We start from the raw sequence: 16,129 nt of genomic DNA on the forward strand, positions 1-16,129 counted from the left end.
ATAGCTGAACAGATAGATGGGGGTCGGGGGAAGACGCAGTTATTTATATTTTTTGAATGAACTAGATCCGAACTAATGTAAGTGCCAAAGATGAATATATGGGATAAAGGAGGCGGTTAATGTAGTAGGAATTGAAGATCGCTTGAAGATATTTCCGGATGAGTTACGTCAGTACAACTTCCTGAGTTTAGCTTCACATTGGATAATTGAGGGTGTCTCAGCCAAGTGACATAAGTCAATTCATTTTTTTCAACGTTAGAAAGCGTTTTTTTGTTTTTGGATAATCGACAAGTATTATCCATAATTATGCTATAAATTCCTTCCTAAATTAAAAGATACCCTGAAAATGTCATTCATCTGTATTTTGTTCCAAGAACCAATTCGTCATATAATTCAGTCTACTCTCTTTTTATTCTTTTGTTCACTTCATTCTCATTATTTTTCATTCCAGTCACTTTCCATTCGTTCATGATGTGTTACAAACCGAGGTAGTGATTGTCAGAAACAAGAAACGATTTTTGAGAGTGGCATAAAGTTTTGTAGTGCAGATCATAAGTCTTGTCTGGGAGAGATCACTATCTTTTATATCTTTTGTCTGCTGCTACAAACCGTACGGAGATTTTTGCTTTCGTTTCTGTGGACACCTTTTTTGTCTCTTTTTAGAAATAGTCCATCCTATACTTGCCAAACCCAAAAAAACCATGAACCCTAGTGCAAAACTCATTTAATATTGGCGTCAGGTTACTATGAGAAATATTGTTTTTGAAAACAAAACGTATTAGTATATCTGATCCTTTTTTTCCTGTTCTTCAGTGTTCGTTCACATATTCTTAGTTGGTCAGAAAACACCTAGCCCTTTCTTGGGGAGCAATCAGAAAACCGACTTGTAACAATTTTTGTACCAAAAAAAGAGTAAATTAATTTACTGAACTTTTATTCTTTTCTCTTGCACCCTTGGACTTGCACACATCTGAAATCAGTTGTGAATCAGAAATAAATAAAAAAGTGGAGCAAATGGAAGAATAGTGAATATAAGAAAACGTTCGAATGCATGAACAAAAAACCGCTTTAACAACGAAGCACTTCCCACTTCCGAAAGCACTTTTCTCTATTTCTTTTCTGGAGGCACTCCCAAAACCAGGAAACCGCTTCGTGGGCCGGAACTTGGTGGGTCCGTCTTCTCTGTTCTCTGAATAACCTTTGAAGCTTTAGTGGTCCAAGATGTGGCACTTCTTCCAAACATCTAGACGTCGTTGGGAAGAAAACCAAGAAAACCAAGAAAACCAGCGGCGTTTCTTTTGTGATCTCATGGTCATGTTGAGTTCACAAAGTTTCTTGGTCCCTGGCCAATGTTGCAATGATCATTTATGATAGTTATTTTAGTGACGATTACTTCATTCTAGTTATATATTTTTTATAAGTTTTTTCCTAATTATTGTCTACGCTCTGTTCCAAGAAGAGTAGTTTACTCTGATATACCAGAAATGTTTTTTTTTTCGTTTTACAAGACCTCTTGCACTTCCTTCCTCTCATTTCTCTTGGAACGTGCATTCAATCAACTCTTTCTCTTGTTTTCTAAAAATACTCACTCTGATAGAATAGAACAGACAAAAGTACACATTTTTGCCGGGGTTGATCCTAAAGCTACCCAGAACATTTCCAATGACAGCTGGTTGTATCCCGTGGTCTTCGTCCGTCCAATGTACGCCGATAAGTCAAAAGAGTCTGATCTTTTCCCTCCTAGCACTAGTCAGCCTCTTCATTCAAGCCAATTGTCGTCCCTACACCGTTTATTCAATTTTCTTTCGATTTTTCTCCGGCCTTTCATTAGATCATGAACTTTTCTCACGAATCAGCAACATCACAGCAGCAGCAGCAGCAGCAGCAAGGCCGCTGTCCTTTGTAGACCCGGGGACAGGATGTCCCCCCACTGCATTTCCATCTTTTCTCCTAGTGAGGGCGTTGCGTAAAAGTGCGTGTAAAATTGATGTCAAGCGGGTATTGAATCGGTTTGCCCTTCCTCTTTTCTCTTCCTTCCTCTCTCTTCGGTCGGCGACCAATTTCCAGTAGTTGTTGGATCTGTATAGTCAAACAGTTTTTTTTTCTTCTGTCCCTCTCTCGGCGACACGGATGGAAAAGACAAGTGTGAAAATTATACCAATTGAGTGAGATGAGAAACAAAAAGTGTGTAGCCCAACCGATTCCGTTGATTCCAAATGTGAAGTAGATAACGGAAACAAGACAAAATTTCTGTTTACAAGTCAATTCAGCCTGTCACTATCATCTATCACATAGTAAAAATTTTGCCATTCTATGGTCTGAGATAACACAAGAAGTACACCTTTCAAGGAGTGTGACTAGATTTTATCAGAAGAATGTAGAATTCTGAAAAGAACACTCTCAATTTGAAATTAATTAGTGTGATTTGTGATATCAATAGTTTCCGCCGTTTTCGCTTTACTGTGAATACTGTGGTGAATGAACTTTCAAAGTATTGCACTCGTTGGGTAGAATGATTTCATATTCTCAAAAATTACCATATGAATTAACATCGCTTCATTGTTATCGAACACCTATGATCTTTTCTATCTATTCAAAATGAATAGAATGTAAAGAACATTGAGTACTTTTTTTTCTCGCTCTTTTCTACTCTTCGACGTTTTCTACTCAAACATACTGTAAGAACAGCTGTTTTTTTCCATCATAAATTATATATCAACACGGATAGGTGTGAGAGCATAAACATTTCCGACCAACCATCAGATCATCCGTCGCAATGTATATTTCCGTTAACATTTCGCATTTCGGATAAGAAATCTATCCAGGAAACACAAATTTGTTCTAATAAGTAGATCTTTTCGAGAAATAATCTTTCCTGTTAGCTTTCTTCTTGCTGAATACTCCAAATTGATCTATTCAATATTCACAATTGAATAAATTCCATTCCCGTAATCAGGTTTCCGAATCTCAAGAAATGATCTCGATGACAAATTCGATTCTCATTTTTTTATAGAATGGCTCACAGAAAAAAGGTTCTCGCTTGCTTGACTAGTTATTTTTTCTCATTTTTTCTTATTTTTTCTTATAACATCTCATTTTTCATTTCCACTGACTCAGACTCAATTTCTGACTCCTGAAGGCGAAAAAAACAAGATAGTGCAATTGTCTTAGTGTTTTTGTTCGGAGCCGACTTCTTAAATTTGTCAGTTGTGACCACGCCAGTCAACAACTGCACGACAGCTGGTTTTATCCGGGAAATATCAAAAATTAGTCGACGGTTTCTGGTCGCAGGTACTCAGTATCTCGGTGTTTCATTTTTTTCATTTTTTTCCCCTGTCTTCCGCTTTGCCACCTCCTGAAATGTTTCGGTGCCTTTTTACATTAAATGGCTCCACTTTTACTTTTCCTTATTTCCACATGTTTCGTAATTGAGTTTATCCACACTACGTAAGTAATACATTGCAAAATATCGCAACATTTTTTATGACTCCCTGAAATAAATTTATGAAAATCTATTCTAAAAAAAAGCTTTTCACTTTTTCCAATAAAGAACGTTTCGGTAACACAGTCAATATTTCCAAGTTGAGCATTGAGCTCCCAACTATTGATGTATCCATGTCTATTCAAATTGTTGCCAATTGAAAAACGAGCACAATAGATTTGTCCACCACCGCCACCACCTACACAATCCCCACTCTCATTTCTTCATTTCCAGAAAAAGAGAGCGGCAGTCCGCCTCCTGACCAACTTCATTATTTTTTTTGCTCTCCCAGTTCCATTACTTCCTCTCTGATTTTTTTTTGCATATTTATGCATTCCTTCGAGTTCTCGATTTCGTCCCCGCCCCGACTATCAAGCCTTCTTTTTTTCACGATTATTTTTATTTGCTGGGAAAACCAAGATGACGTTATTTCTCTTCTCCTGAAGTTTTTCCCATCTCATTTCCCTCATTTTTCTCATTTTCTACTCTTATGAATTTGTAAACGTTAGATGGTGTATGGTCAGTAGATTAGCATGAATAATTAGAAAGTTCAGCTCAACTTTTCTCTCTCGACTTCTCTCTGGTCCTCATCATTTTTTTTCAAACTCGTTTATTTTAAACTTCTCTGGACTACTCACAATTTATATTTTTTAATTTCAGATTTTGTGATATGCACACATCGAAAAACTTGGGCGACTCAAAAAACTAAAATTTTTTCCACAAAAGCCAAAACGAAAATTTTATGGAAAAACTAGATTTTTCCAAACTTTTCGAGTTACCCGTAATGCGAAAGTACGTTTCCGGGACAGGCGACGACGAAGAGGAAGACACTTCGGATCTGGAACAATCAGTGAGTGACCACGTCTTTCAAAACATTCCTTTATATACATCTACTGTTTTCCGGTCCGTAATTAGTTGTCTAATGAGAAAGTTATTTTTGGTTAAAAAAATTTGCATGGCTTCTATGTTCTTTTTGCTCTCAAAATTTTTAATGACTTGTGCATTGTTAGTTCCAGTAATCAATTCCCATAGGATTCTTCGAAATAAAAATAGCGAATGGCTCTAAGAATGTATAACTCCTAGGGTTCCAAAAAATATCAAGAATAAAGAAAAACGATTATTTTCCAGGAAAAAATATTTCCAAGGATTATTAATATTATTTTCTTTATGCTTTGTTTCCATATGTTATGTGTCTGTCGTATCTCAGCTTGTCACCTTGTACAGTTTCTATCCTGTTTCATTGTTTACGTCTATAGTCCACTGTATTTTGAAAATATCACATGCGGAAGTATTGATATCGATCGGTGCCTCACAACATATTGACATCATCCAGCTCTTTTCATTATCCAAGCTTACAACCGGATCTGATATGAATTCGTGTGATCCCGGAGGATAAAGGATTTGCCGGATTTACGGTGTTAGATTTTTTTATGAATAGAAGTTCTGGAAGAATAGGATTAGGTGGGTAGGAGACGAACTTTCGGATTATGTGACAAAAATAGATAAAAACTTGCCTCCGATATCAGTAAATGCTGAGCGTTCTTAGAAATGAAAATGTGAAAGGGGTTACACAGCCAAAACGTGTACAGTTTTGCAAAATTTTTTTCACAAAAAAACGACGTAAATAGTATTGACTCATACAAAGGTTCTATCTGTCTACCTGTGCCATTGCTCTGTGCTTAGACCGTACCGATCAACAATGCTCTTTTCTCCACTTGGTTTTTACTTTCTCGCTTGCCTGTATGTGACACTCCGCCGAACGTGTGCTGTTTTTGATTACCAGTCAGTCTCGGCGACCACCGCTCGGCGCGCAGAGGCAAAAGAGGCAGAGAGTTAGTTTCTTTATTTACTCTCACCGTCATTTCATTTCAATGGGTATTCTTTCTTTCTATTAAAATTTTTTCAACGCTTCTGAAGACCTTTGGTATTGAGATGACATTGTTTGACGTGTATTTTTAGTACAATTCATTTTATCTTCATTGTCTCTTGTCAGAACATCAATTCCATCATTCAACCAAACAAATTTTGATTTAAATGGCATTTAATCCACCTAGTCATTTTTATCATAACAATTATTTGTTGTTTTCATCTGGAACAAAAAGAACAAAAATAAGATAAATACTGATTTTTGATTATTCAGTATTTTTCTTGAAGATATTCAAATTTTATAATTCTTCTTTGATAAGAATTCATATTGCAAAAGTGTTTTCTTTTAAAAAGCAATAAATAACGTTGTCATTCAAAAATGAGAGAAAAAACCTTTCCGCCAGTCAATCTACAGGCCACATCATTTAAACTGGATCCACAGTTTTTTCGTAGCTTTTTCTTTTTCTCATCTTTTATCTCTTTATCATCAGCTTTGCAAGAAATTGTAACAATGACCTCCCGTGAGAAACATAAATTCAACAATTGTCTGATATCTTTGGAGAGAGCAGAAACCAGATCTTTTTACCAGACACATCAAAGAACTTAACTTTCTGAATGTGTAAATCTGAAATGTTCAGGAACCACGGTTTGCAAAAGTATATGGAAAGAACGTATCACCTGTTACACTTGGAAAAAATTGATTTTTTTGTTACTTTGCATAGTTTCAGACTCTTGTAGATCAATGTTCTAGAATAGTGAAAAAAGCAAACATTTTAAACGGACAAGTGCTGATTTGATCTCTCAACTTTTCTTGACCCCCCTTAGTAAGCAATTACAATGATGCGTTTTTTTCTTCTTTTTTTCTCCAAATCGTTTACACCACAACTCAAATAACAAGGAAGTCTTTCTTCTCTTTTTCACGTTTTCTACCTCCTACCTTCACCTCTTGTTTCTTCACTCTCTTCTGTTCTCCCATCAAATCGTTATCTTTGCCGCCCAATCAGGCAGATATACGATCAGTCGATAAGTGCGCGCCTTCCGCGGAAATTGGGATATGAATTATCGAAGAAGAAAGATCCCCTTGAGTATTCCTCCTCCCCTAAGTCACTTCAACCATTTTTCTGTCTGTTTCTTTTTTTTGGTTTATTCCTCTTCCAATGTCTCTCTAAAAATTATTCCGGTTTCTAGTTTGTTGCATTTCATCTTTCACATGCTGACTCTCTTATTCCTCCGTTTTATGAGACTTTATAAACTTATTGCAATTTTTTGAACATTTTTTTTTGAAAATTTTGAACATAATTGTCGCAAGATCAGTTATAGCGATATAAATCTTCTTTCGCTTATCTCTTCCTGCCTAATGTCTAAGAACCTAATAAAAATTCACTTCCCTTTTTAGACGGTAGATTTCGGGTTTTCTGATCCTTCGGGGAGAGAAAAGACATAAAATTAGAAGAACAGAGAAGACAATGTTGCGCTGTCAAACGAGAAGGAGAGATGAATACAAATTACACTTTGTACACTTGAAAGTATTTTGAATAGGCATTAGCTGTTTATTACATTTTTGAATAGAGCAAAGACAAAGAGTTTGCAGAAATGTTGCGAGAATATCGAAAAAGAGTAATTAACTGCAATTTCTATTTGAACTTAGCCTTGTCTCTATAAAAATAGATGCTCATCGAAATTCTCATTGACGAGCAGTACGAGAGGGGAAGAATTCTTCAGAAGGCGTGTGAGCTCACGTTGCCTCAGAATGCATGCTTCCGTCCGGCACCACACTCTCATAGGGGTCCCCCAGCTTCTTCGTCGTCTTCCCCCCCCCCCCCTTTTTCTTTTTTCTACTCTGCTACTACATTTTTCTTTTTTCCTTTCCTTGTCGTCTTGCTCGTGAGACCTCTCTCTAGCAATGCATTGAAGTCTCTCTCTCTCAATATATTTCTGTTTTACTTGACTCGAAGGGGGCCTCCCCGAGACAAGAGATGCCACACCACCAGTCTATTAGAAACAATAAAGTGATAGATCAACAATAACTGAATTTCGATATTTGAATCCTGTAAACGTGGAGGAGGTGTAAGTTTTCGAAGTTTTTCTAATTCCGATTTAGTAATTACAAATTATCAGTCTGATTTTTCAATTCCTTATCTGTCGCCGTGTTTAGTTCCTCTTCCTTATCATTTCTTTGTGTACGTATGTATGTTACATCTTTGGGAAATGGCAATCGAAACAGAGACATTGAAACAGGTGTAGAAATAGTGATACAAACAGAAACAGAAAAAAAATACGGAAAAGACAAAATATTGATCAAAAAATATAATTCTGTCTTCTTTTCATCTATCTTCTCTCTCATTTTCTCTATCTCTCGCTCCTTTCATTTTTTTGCTGTATATCTATCACACATTATATAACACATGTGGCAAAACCAGACTGGCAAAACAGCACAGGAGGGAAAAAATATACATATATCATATTTTTGGAATCATTTTTTTTCTCCGTTTTTTTGATGTTGTTTTGTCTTTCTGCTGAACAGTGTTCAATTCAAGTCTGTTCAAATTGTGATGTGATAATTAGCATCAATCTTATTTTTATTGGAACTTAAGGCCAAAAGATTTCGAACTAACTTATTTTGCCTCATCCTATCAGTGATATAGTTTCAGAATAGTCCGGCACTGGCGTGTCCAGCGCCAATCTTCGCACCAGCGCCCCAGCGCGCTTCTTGGACAGCCTCAATACCTTCGCCTCAACAGACAACATTCACTTGGTACGTATACTGTAATAATTTGTTTTTGGAAGGGATCAAAGCTTATAATTGACACCTGGAGTATAACAAAAAAACTTTTTTTCAGCTCAACATTTTCATCATCTGGTCCTTCTGCATTTACTGCCGTCTCACCAACAAATCCTGCCAACTCATTAACCACATCCACAGCCACTATATACGACCGGTTGATGTGCATACCGAAGTTACTGCAAGAGATCTCAAACAATAAAATCCTTCGTACCAGGATGAATAACACGGCTTATAAACCGATACCCAATAATGAAAAGTGAGTTGTACTACTACCAAACCGCTTTCATATTTTATTTATGTCTTTTAGAGTCGATCTTGCTCGATTTCGGGTGAAAGACCCAAATGAATGGCTGGTTGACGATGTGGTAGCTTGGATGTTAGATGTTGCGAAACGGCATGGTATTCCATTTGAAGAGATGAATATGCATAAAGTGAGTTTCTCCAACTGATCAAAGTTCTACTTCTCTTCATGAACTTGTGGGAAAAATGGAGGAAAACAGAGTCGCGGCCTGCGGCCTATCCTAGAAATATAGTTGTTGATCTTTTTTTTTTCGCGAACAAACTTTGTATTTCTGGTGGAGATCAAACTGTGAAGTTGCTCAATGAACAACGCCTGAAAATTGGGTTGAAATAAATAATAATTAGGTTACACACGAGTACGTATGAGATTGAAATTGGTTTTCTTATGCTGCCACTGCTTTTCAAAATCAGGTGCCTTCTGAGATTTGAATCAGATATTGAATAGCGTCTTGAGCAAGTTATAATGATATCAATTGGATTAGTGTTTGGAATGCTCATTGGTCATCTAGTTTTGGCATTTTTAGAAAGTGAATCTTCAAGAGCGCCGACCAACATCCACATCATATCTTCTTTTTTCACTCTCTCATCTTTCTTTTATAATATTTAATGCCTTATTCCTTTTCCAGTTTTCAACGCTATCGGGTCAAGAAATGTCGGTGATGACGGAGCAATGTTTTATCGAAAGGGATCCTGTGTTTGGAAATTTGATTTACTCTGAATTTCGGAAAACAGTGAACAATTCCGGTGAGCAAAATGTGCAAGTGTGCAAGCAAGCGGTGTAATTAAATGATCTGAACAGTTATTACATTAAAAAGTTATTATAAAGACAGAAGCACTTTAGCACTTTTCTGATTTTTAGTCATTGATTCCCATACCTCTGTCCTCAACAACACATCACAGAAGATCAACAAGCGTTGTCTGGTTCTTTCAATAGTTCACGTGCAATAGCAATAGCAATACAATTTTAAGTCAGATTTCTTTTTTTTTCTTTCAAAACAAATTGTTCAAAAAGATTTTCTTTCCATTCAAATGTTGGCAATATTCCTATATTCTGATATTGCAGAAGACACCACATTAGACACCGTGATCGGGAAATTTGTGGAAGATGATATTGCGACGACAAGTGCATCGACGACAACACTCGATATGACTTCCCTAGGATTACAACCAATGATTAGCAGTATCACATCCACTATTCAACCACCCCTGCAACACCCAACACCACAACTGGCACCACTTCCTGTCATGCAACATCAGTTGAATAATTTGAGCAGTTTGACACAAGTACTATCTCAGCAGAGTTTCAACACTGCTATTCAACAGACAGCAAATGCAGTGCAACAGTCGTTAAACCAGTCCCTGAACCTTAATCAGTCTCTGAACCAATCGTTAGCCTCAAGTCTAGCAGCCGGTCTAACGAGTGGGCTGAGTCCTCTCGGTGTCAACTATCTGCCCAACGGCTTGAATCCAGCGTCGCCACTTCTAGCCAACGCGATGTCTCAACCAAAGTTGTCACCAATGCTCAAATATTCCTGCACGATCAACACCGAATATGAATGTAAGTGTAGCTGGCACGAAGCTTGGTTTTTTTTCTTCTCATGTTTTATTCAATTCATTTTTCTATTTCTATTTCTTTTTCCAGTGCCAGAAGAGCGATCAGCGGAGAGCTGCGACTTGAAAATCAAGAAAAACAAGGATGGCAAGCCAAGGAAACGCTCACAACACACCAAAGGCAATAAATTATGGGAGTTCATCCGGGATGCGCTGAAGGACCCATCAACATGTCCGTCTGTTGTGAGGTACGCGTAGAAATGCTAAAATGTTTGTTAATTGCTACCCTTTTCAGATGGGAGGACCCGATTGAGGGTGTGTTTCGCATCGTAGAATCCGAGAAGCTTGCCAGGTTATGGGGTGCACGAAAGAACAATGAAAAGATGACGTATGAGAAGCTCAGTCGTGCCATGAGGTATATAAATCGTTCACATTCACTTTCACCCTCCTCATTTCAGAACCTACTACGAAAAGCAAATACTGGTACCTGTTCCAAAAACTGGTCTTTATCCAAAAAAGTTGGTGTACAAATTCGGCCCAGGCGCCCATGGCTGGGAAAATGTTAAGAGCGAATTAAGAATGTAAATGGTTAGTCACTCTAATATTAATTACCATTACTAACGAGTTCCCCTGTTTCAGACTTAATTCCACATGAATTACACAGAATTCTAAAAATGCTCAAATCACTTCCTCATATTGATCTCAAAGGTTGTATTTGTATAATATAATAAATGCCCTGCAGTGTTATGGGAACACTTCATTCGGTTATATTTTATGGTTCTATTATATTGTGGCCCTCATTTTCTTGTTATCCTCCTCATCATCATCAACATTCAGTTCTTCCTCTATACCTTAGAACTCGGATTTTGTGATCTTCACCTTCTTATCAGGATTCTCGTAGTTGTTTTTTGGTTCTGTGTTTCGTTTTTTTCTCTTTTTTTCTCTTCCTCCCTCTCTCTCATCTCTTTTCCAAATTACCATAATTACCTCAGAAACTTGTGCAATAGTTTTACTCCATCCTCCTTATTTTGTTCTCTTCCTCCTCCAAATTGATGTCATTACAATCTGACTTGTATCTTTCTCCTTCTCTCCATCTTCATCAGTCCTAATGTATTTAATTATTAATTTCCAAAAAACTGTGGTTCCTCATTTTCACGTTACAAAAAAATAGACGTGAAGTCAAATGGTTAAATAAGATATCCTCAATATAATTGTTTTATTCACATGACTACCGAATATGTTGAGAAGAGACAATCAATTTAGGCAATAAAGGCAGAGACAACGGGGGAGGGGAAGTGTAGTCAGGAATTGAATATTTTCACTATTCGGGGATGGGAAAGGGACAACTCAAAAGTATAAAACATTTGGGATAGGCAAGTGAGATGGGTTAAGAGATTCGGGGAAAGGCAGGAAAAGCAGTCAGGGCTATAGATCAAGGGGTTAATTATTATCCGGAGGTAGGCCATTGTGTAGTCCATTTTCATCTATGATCGATGAAAAGTCACGGTTCTCTTGGTCGGTGAACTCAAAGCGCAAGAAGTATTCAAGAGAAATTTTCTCGAATTCCGGTCCGAACGAGATCATGAAAGCCATTTGGAAGACGGCACAACACCATTCGACAACAACAGAGATAACGCAAAACCCGAGTCCCTAGAAACAAAGATTGGATTTTCTTTTTTCAATGAGATCAGAACGTACTGGTTGGTTGAAGTGTCCGTCCCATGTGTCTGGCGTTTTGACGTCTGAGTATTTTTGGTGGAAGAGAGCGGAAACGGTGATGCCGCAAACGAAAGCTGGAATACATGTTTTATAATTCTGCAATATTAACTAATCTGCAAAAAACGAAATGTCGAGTTGGATGATCACTTCCGATTGCTAATTTGATATAAATTGACACCAACGATGACTACAGAGATCATCAGTTTCTAATTATCCTCGAAGGTCATCTTTAAAAATAGTAATCAGACTTTTTGAGTAATAGTAATCTTGGAGAATTCTTATTCGAACAGGTCCTAGACTCACAGATAACAAAGCAGAGCCCAGCCATGGCGGTGCAGACGGCACGGCAGAAATCTTCTCGAATTCCGGTCCGAACGAGACCATGAAAACCAATTGGAAGACGGCACAACACCATTCGGCAACCACAGAGATAACGCGAAACCCGAGTCCCTGGAAATAGACGGGTTGGCTTTTTTGCTTTTTCAATTAGATCAGAACGTACTGGTTGGCTGAAGTGTCCGTCCCATGTGTCTGGCGTTTTGAGGTCTGAGTATTTTTGGTGGAAAAGTTTGAAAGAGGTGATGTCGCAAACGAAGGCTGAAAAAAGTTTTATAAATCTGCAAAAAACCAAATGTCAAGTTGGATGATCACTTCCGATTGCTATTTTTTATAGATCGACACCAACGATGACTACAGAGATCATCTGCTAGTAAATTTAGAGAACTCCCACTTCGAACAGGTCTTAAACTCACAGGTAACAAAATAGAGACCAGCCATGGCGGTGCAGACGACACGGCAAATGAATACTGTGTAGAGGGTGATTTCTGGAGAGGTGATGTATGTGAAGTAGCACTGGAAGATTATGTAGATGGTGAATCCTCCAAACATCACAAGAGCGGCGGGCGAGTGAACTGGGCTGATATGAGTCTTCTCTACGTTGGTTACTACAAAGAGACCAATAGCAGATAGATATCCAAGCCATTTGCCAACTGCGTTCCAACAAAAGAGGTATCTCATGTCTCTTTGGTAGAAAATGGAACGCATTTGGCGGTATCTAGAAATGATTTTAAAGTACATATAAACAGTTCTACGAGATGTACCTCACGAAGACCATGATGGAGATAAGGAAAGCACTGGTGTTACCACCGATAACAAAGACGCAAGATTGAAAGCGGTTATCGGCTTCGGAAGGGAAGTATGACATGGATGGGTCGACAGCGTACTTGACAATGGGAATCGTGCAGACAATGACTGAAATTTTGAAAAATTTGCCTTGGAAGATCCTATAATGAAACTTACACGTTTGAAAGAAGAAAATGAGCGCGATGAGAACGGGCAAGAGGCCGAAATTCAGGTCGCTCAAGCCGAAGAAACGCATTCCTGTAAAAGAAGATTAATAAATTGCTGTATACAGAGGCATAAAGAGGCAGGAAGAGCGAAAAATGAGGGTGCGGTATGTGTCGATTTACGGGGGTACGGTATTTCGAACTTTCCGGAATTTTCTATCAGAAAGTTCAGGCAAAAAACGGATATCTAATCAGAGTCAAAGATTATCTCTCTTCCCGCTCCCTTTTTCGTAATGGAAATTGCTACGGTCGAAGATTTCAAAACTTTTAGGCCCAAATTTTAGGCCCACCGAACATGTCAGTTTTTGAAGAGATCAGCTAGTTTCACTTGAACTTCAGATGCTCTTAATAATATTTTTAAAAAGTTTTCTATAAAAATCCTGAAAATCAAATAAAAATCCATAAAAATCAAACATTTTAGGAACAAACTATGTATAAGCAGATGTTAGATATCCACGGCTAGACGATATGACCTTGAAGGGTCTCGCCTGGAAGAGGGAGCGGCACTATGTGTCGATTTACGGAGGGGTACGGTATTAGTTGGTTTTGAATTAAAAACGTTGCTTTTTTTAGAGATTTTGGAGGAACAAGCAAAATTTGACTTGAAAAAAATTATTTTGAGCGTTTTGAAAAGTTATGAAGTTAGGAAATTATATACTAGGGTGGATTCAGAAGAAGTTTGGGGTAAAATTTTAGGTCAATTGAAAAAAAAAAAAATTTCAGTCTTAAAAGATGAGTGGAGGCTTTAAATAATTTCAGTCAACTCCATAAAGCACACAAAAGTATGAAAAAATTTTAATAGGCAAGTGAGATGTGATAAGAGATTCGGGAGAAAGGAGATTCGGGAGACAGACGACTTTAAATCTCATCAAAAGGAGAATAAGACAGTAAGCGAGAAGGTCGTACTACATGGGGAAGGGGGGATATTAACAGGGACTTTCAGTGTTTACAAGTAATTATGAGAAGATGAAATAAGGGATCAGATTAGGAAAAGAGAAAAATACAACCAAAAATAAATCGAATGGGATAGACAATCAGGACTATATGCCAATGGGTTAATCAAAATTCGTGTGAGTGGGGTATTATCCGGAGACAGGTCATTGTGTAGTCCATCTTCATCTAGGAACCTATACGCGGTAACGATTGCGGTCGATAAAGAAGTCGCGGTTCTCCTGGTCAATAAAGTCAGAGCTCAGGAAGTATTGAAGAGAAATCGTTTCGAATTCCGGTTCGAACGAGATCATGAAAATCAATTGGAAGGTGGCACACAACCATTCGGCAACAGCAGAGATAATGTAAAACTCGCTTCCCTAGAAATACAAAATATTTGATTTTTTCATTTTCAATTAGATCAGAACGTACATGTAGGTAGATGGGTCCGTCCCATGTGTCCCATGAGCGTGGCGTTGGGAGGTCCGGGTATTTGTTGTGGAAGATGGTGAAAGCGGTAATGCCGCAGACGAAGGCTGGAAAAAAGATTTTATAAATCTGCAAAAAAACCAAATGTCAAGTTGGATGATCACTTCCGATTGCTGATTTATAATGGGTCGGTTAACACCCACGAAAACTACAGAGGTCATCAATTTCTAATGATCCTTGAAGGTCATCTTCAGGAAGAGGAAATAGACTTTTTGAGTAATAGTAATCTTGGGGAATCGTCATTACGAAAAGGTCCTGAACTCACAGATAACGAAGCAGAGGGCAGCCATGGCGGTGCAGACGGCACGGTACGTGAACACTGTGTAGAGACTGATTACTGGGGAGGTGATGTAGGTAAAGTAGCACTGGAAGATCATATAGATAAGGAATCCTCCAATCATCACGAAAGCAGCGGGCATGTGAACAGGGATGATTGCAGTCCCCTCGACGTTGCTTATTACGAATAGACCCATAGCCGATAGATATCCAAACCATTTGGCGATGTTGTTCCAATACAAGAGGTATCCCATGTCTTGTTGGTAGAAGATGGAACGCATTTGACGGTATCTAGAAATGCATTTAAAGTACATATAAATAGTTCTACAAGATTTACTTTACGAAGACCATGACGCAGATGAGAAAGGCACTGATGTTACCACAGATAGCAAAGACGCAAGATTGAAAGTGTTCACTGGCTGTGGAAGAAAAGTATGGCATGAATGGGTCGCCAAAGTACTTGACAATAACATTTTTGTAGAAGATGACTGAAATTTTGAAAAATTGCTTTTGAGAATCCTAAAATGAAACTTACACAAGTCATAGAAGAAGACAACAGCGATAAAAGCGTTCAAGGGGCCAAACCCAGAGCAGATCAAGTCGAGGAAACTCATTCCTGTAAAAGAATATGAAAAACTGCTGTATACGGAGGGGAGAAACAACAACGGAGCAGGAAGAACAAAAAAACGAAACTGCGGTATGGGTAGATTTACAGGGGTAGATTTACGGGGGTACGATTTACGGCTCCACGACAATTCGCAACTACGACATTCCGCAACTGCGACATTCCGCAACTCGCGTATGTTTCGCAACTGCGACACTTCGCAACTGCGACATTTCGCAACTAGCCATTTCACAACTGCGACATTCCGCAACTACGACATTTCGCAACCACGACGTTTCGCAACTACTGGGAATTTGCATATTTGGGTCAGCTAAAAATGTTGAGTGTACCAAAATGTTTAGGAACATATTTGGAAACAACTAAATAGAAGAAAAAGTTGTCTGTCCCTTTTTCTGACAAAACTAGGTCAAACTATTGCTAGTTCTATGGTTGCGAAACGTCGTAGTTGCGAAATGTCGCAGTTGCGAAACGTCATAGTTGCGGAATGTCGCAGTTGCGAAATGAACAGTTGCGAAGTGTCGCAGTTGCGTAACCTACGTGAGTTGCGAAATGTCGCAGTTGCGGAATGTCGCAGTTGCGAATTGTCGCGGAGCCCGATTTACGGGGGTCCAAAACCCAGGAAGATGGAGCCGACGAAACTCATTCCTTTAAAACAATGTGACAAAACTGCTGTATACAGAGGCAAACAATAACGGAGCAAGAAGAACGAGAAGAAGGAACGGTATTTCAAACTTTCCGAGATTTTCAATCCAAAATTTCAG

General features: G+C 38.3%; 4 protein-coding genes across 4 annotated transcripts; 2 read left to right on the top strand and 2 right to left on the bottom strand.

Moving 5' to 3' along the window:
* Positions 1–4,265: 4,265 nt before the first annotated feature.
* On the top strand, positions 4,266–9,214 carry GCK72_025550 (uncharacterized protein; the record flags this gene model as incomplete). The annotated part of the gene is made up of 5 exons (XM_003106106.2): positions 4,266–4,331; positions 7,999–8,102; positions 8,188–8,388; positions 8,440–8,563; positions 9,059–9,214. 5 exons carry the CDS (start codon positions 4,266–4,268, stop codon positions 9,212–9,214), a joined length of 651 nt encoding a protein of 216 aa, XP_003106154.2.
* A 247-nt stretch (positions 9,215–9,461) lies between these two features.
* On the top strand, positions 9,462–10,568 carry GCK72_025551 (uncharacterized protein; the record flags this gene model as incomplete). Its single annotated transcript, XM_053736387.1, has 4 exons — positions 9,462–9,990; positions 10,075–10,231; positions 10,279–10,398; positions 10,442–10,568. The coding sequence occupies 4 exons, from the start codon at positions 9,462–9,464 to the stop codon at positions 10,566–10,568; spliced, it is 933 nt and encodes a 310-aa protein (XP_053579953.1).
* Positions 10,569–11,423: 855 nt separating this feature from the next.
* Positions 11,424–13,080, bottom strand: GCK72_025552 (uncharacterized protein; the record flags this gene model as incomplete). The annotated part of the gene is made up of 7 exons (XM_053736388.1): positions 11,424–11,633; positions 11,682–11,798; positions 12,006–12,152; positions 12,205–12,299; positions 12,455–12,756; positions 12,803–12,953; positions 13,002–13,080. 7 exons carry the CDS (start codon positions 13,078–13,080, stop codon positions 11,424–11,426), a joined length of 1,101 nt encoding a protein of 366 aa, XP_053579954.1.
* A 1,095-nt stretch (positions 13,081–14,175) lies between these two features.
* Positions 14,176–15,357, bottom strand: GCK72_025553 (uncharacterized protein; the record flags this gene model as incomplete). The annotated part of the gene is made up of 5 exons (XM_003106185.2): positions 14,176–14,358; positions 14,411–14,514; positions 14,733–15,034; positions 15,081–15,231; positions 15,279–15,357. The coding sequence occupies 5 exons, from the start codon at positions 15,355–15,357 to the stop codon at positions 14,176–14,178; spliced, it is 819 nt and encodes a 272-aa protein (XP_003106233.2).
* Positions 15,358–16,129: the final 772 nt, after the last annotated feature.

The sequence above is a fragment of the Caenorhabditis remanei genome, chromosome X (genome assembly GCF_010183535.1).
Source record: "Caenorhabditis remanei strain PX506 chromosome X, whole genome shotgun sequence".
NCBI lineage: Eukaryota > Metazoa > Nematoda > Chromadorea > Rhabditida > Rhabditidae > Caenorhabditis > Caenorhabditis remanei.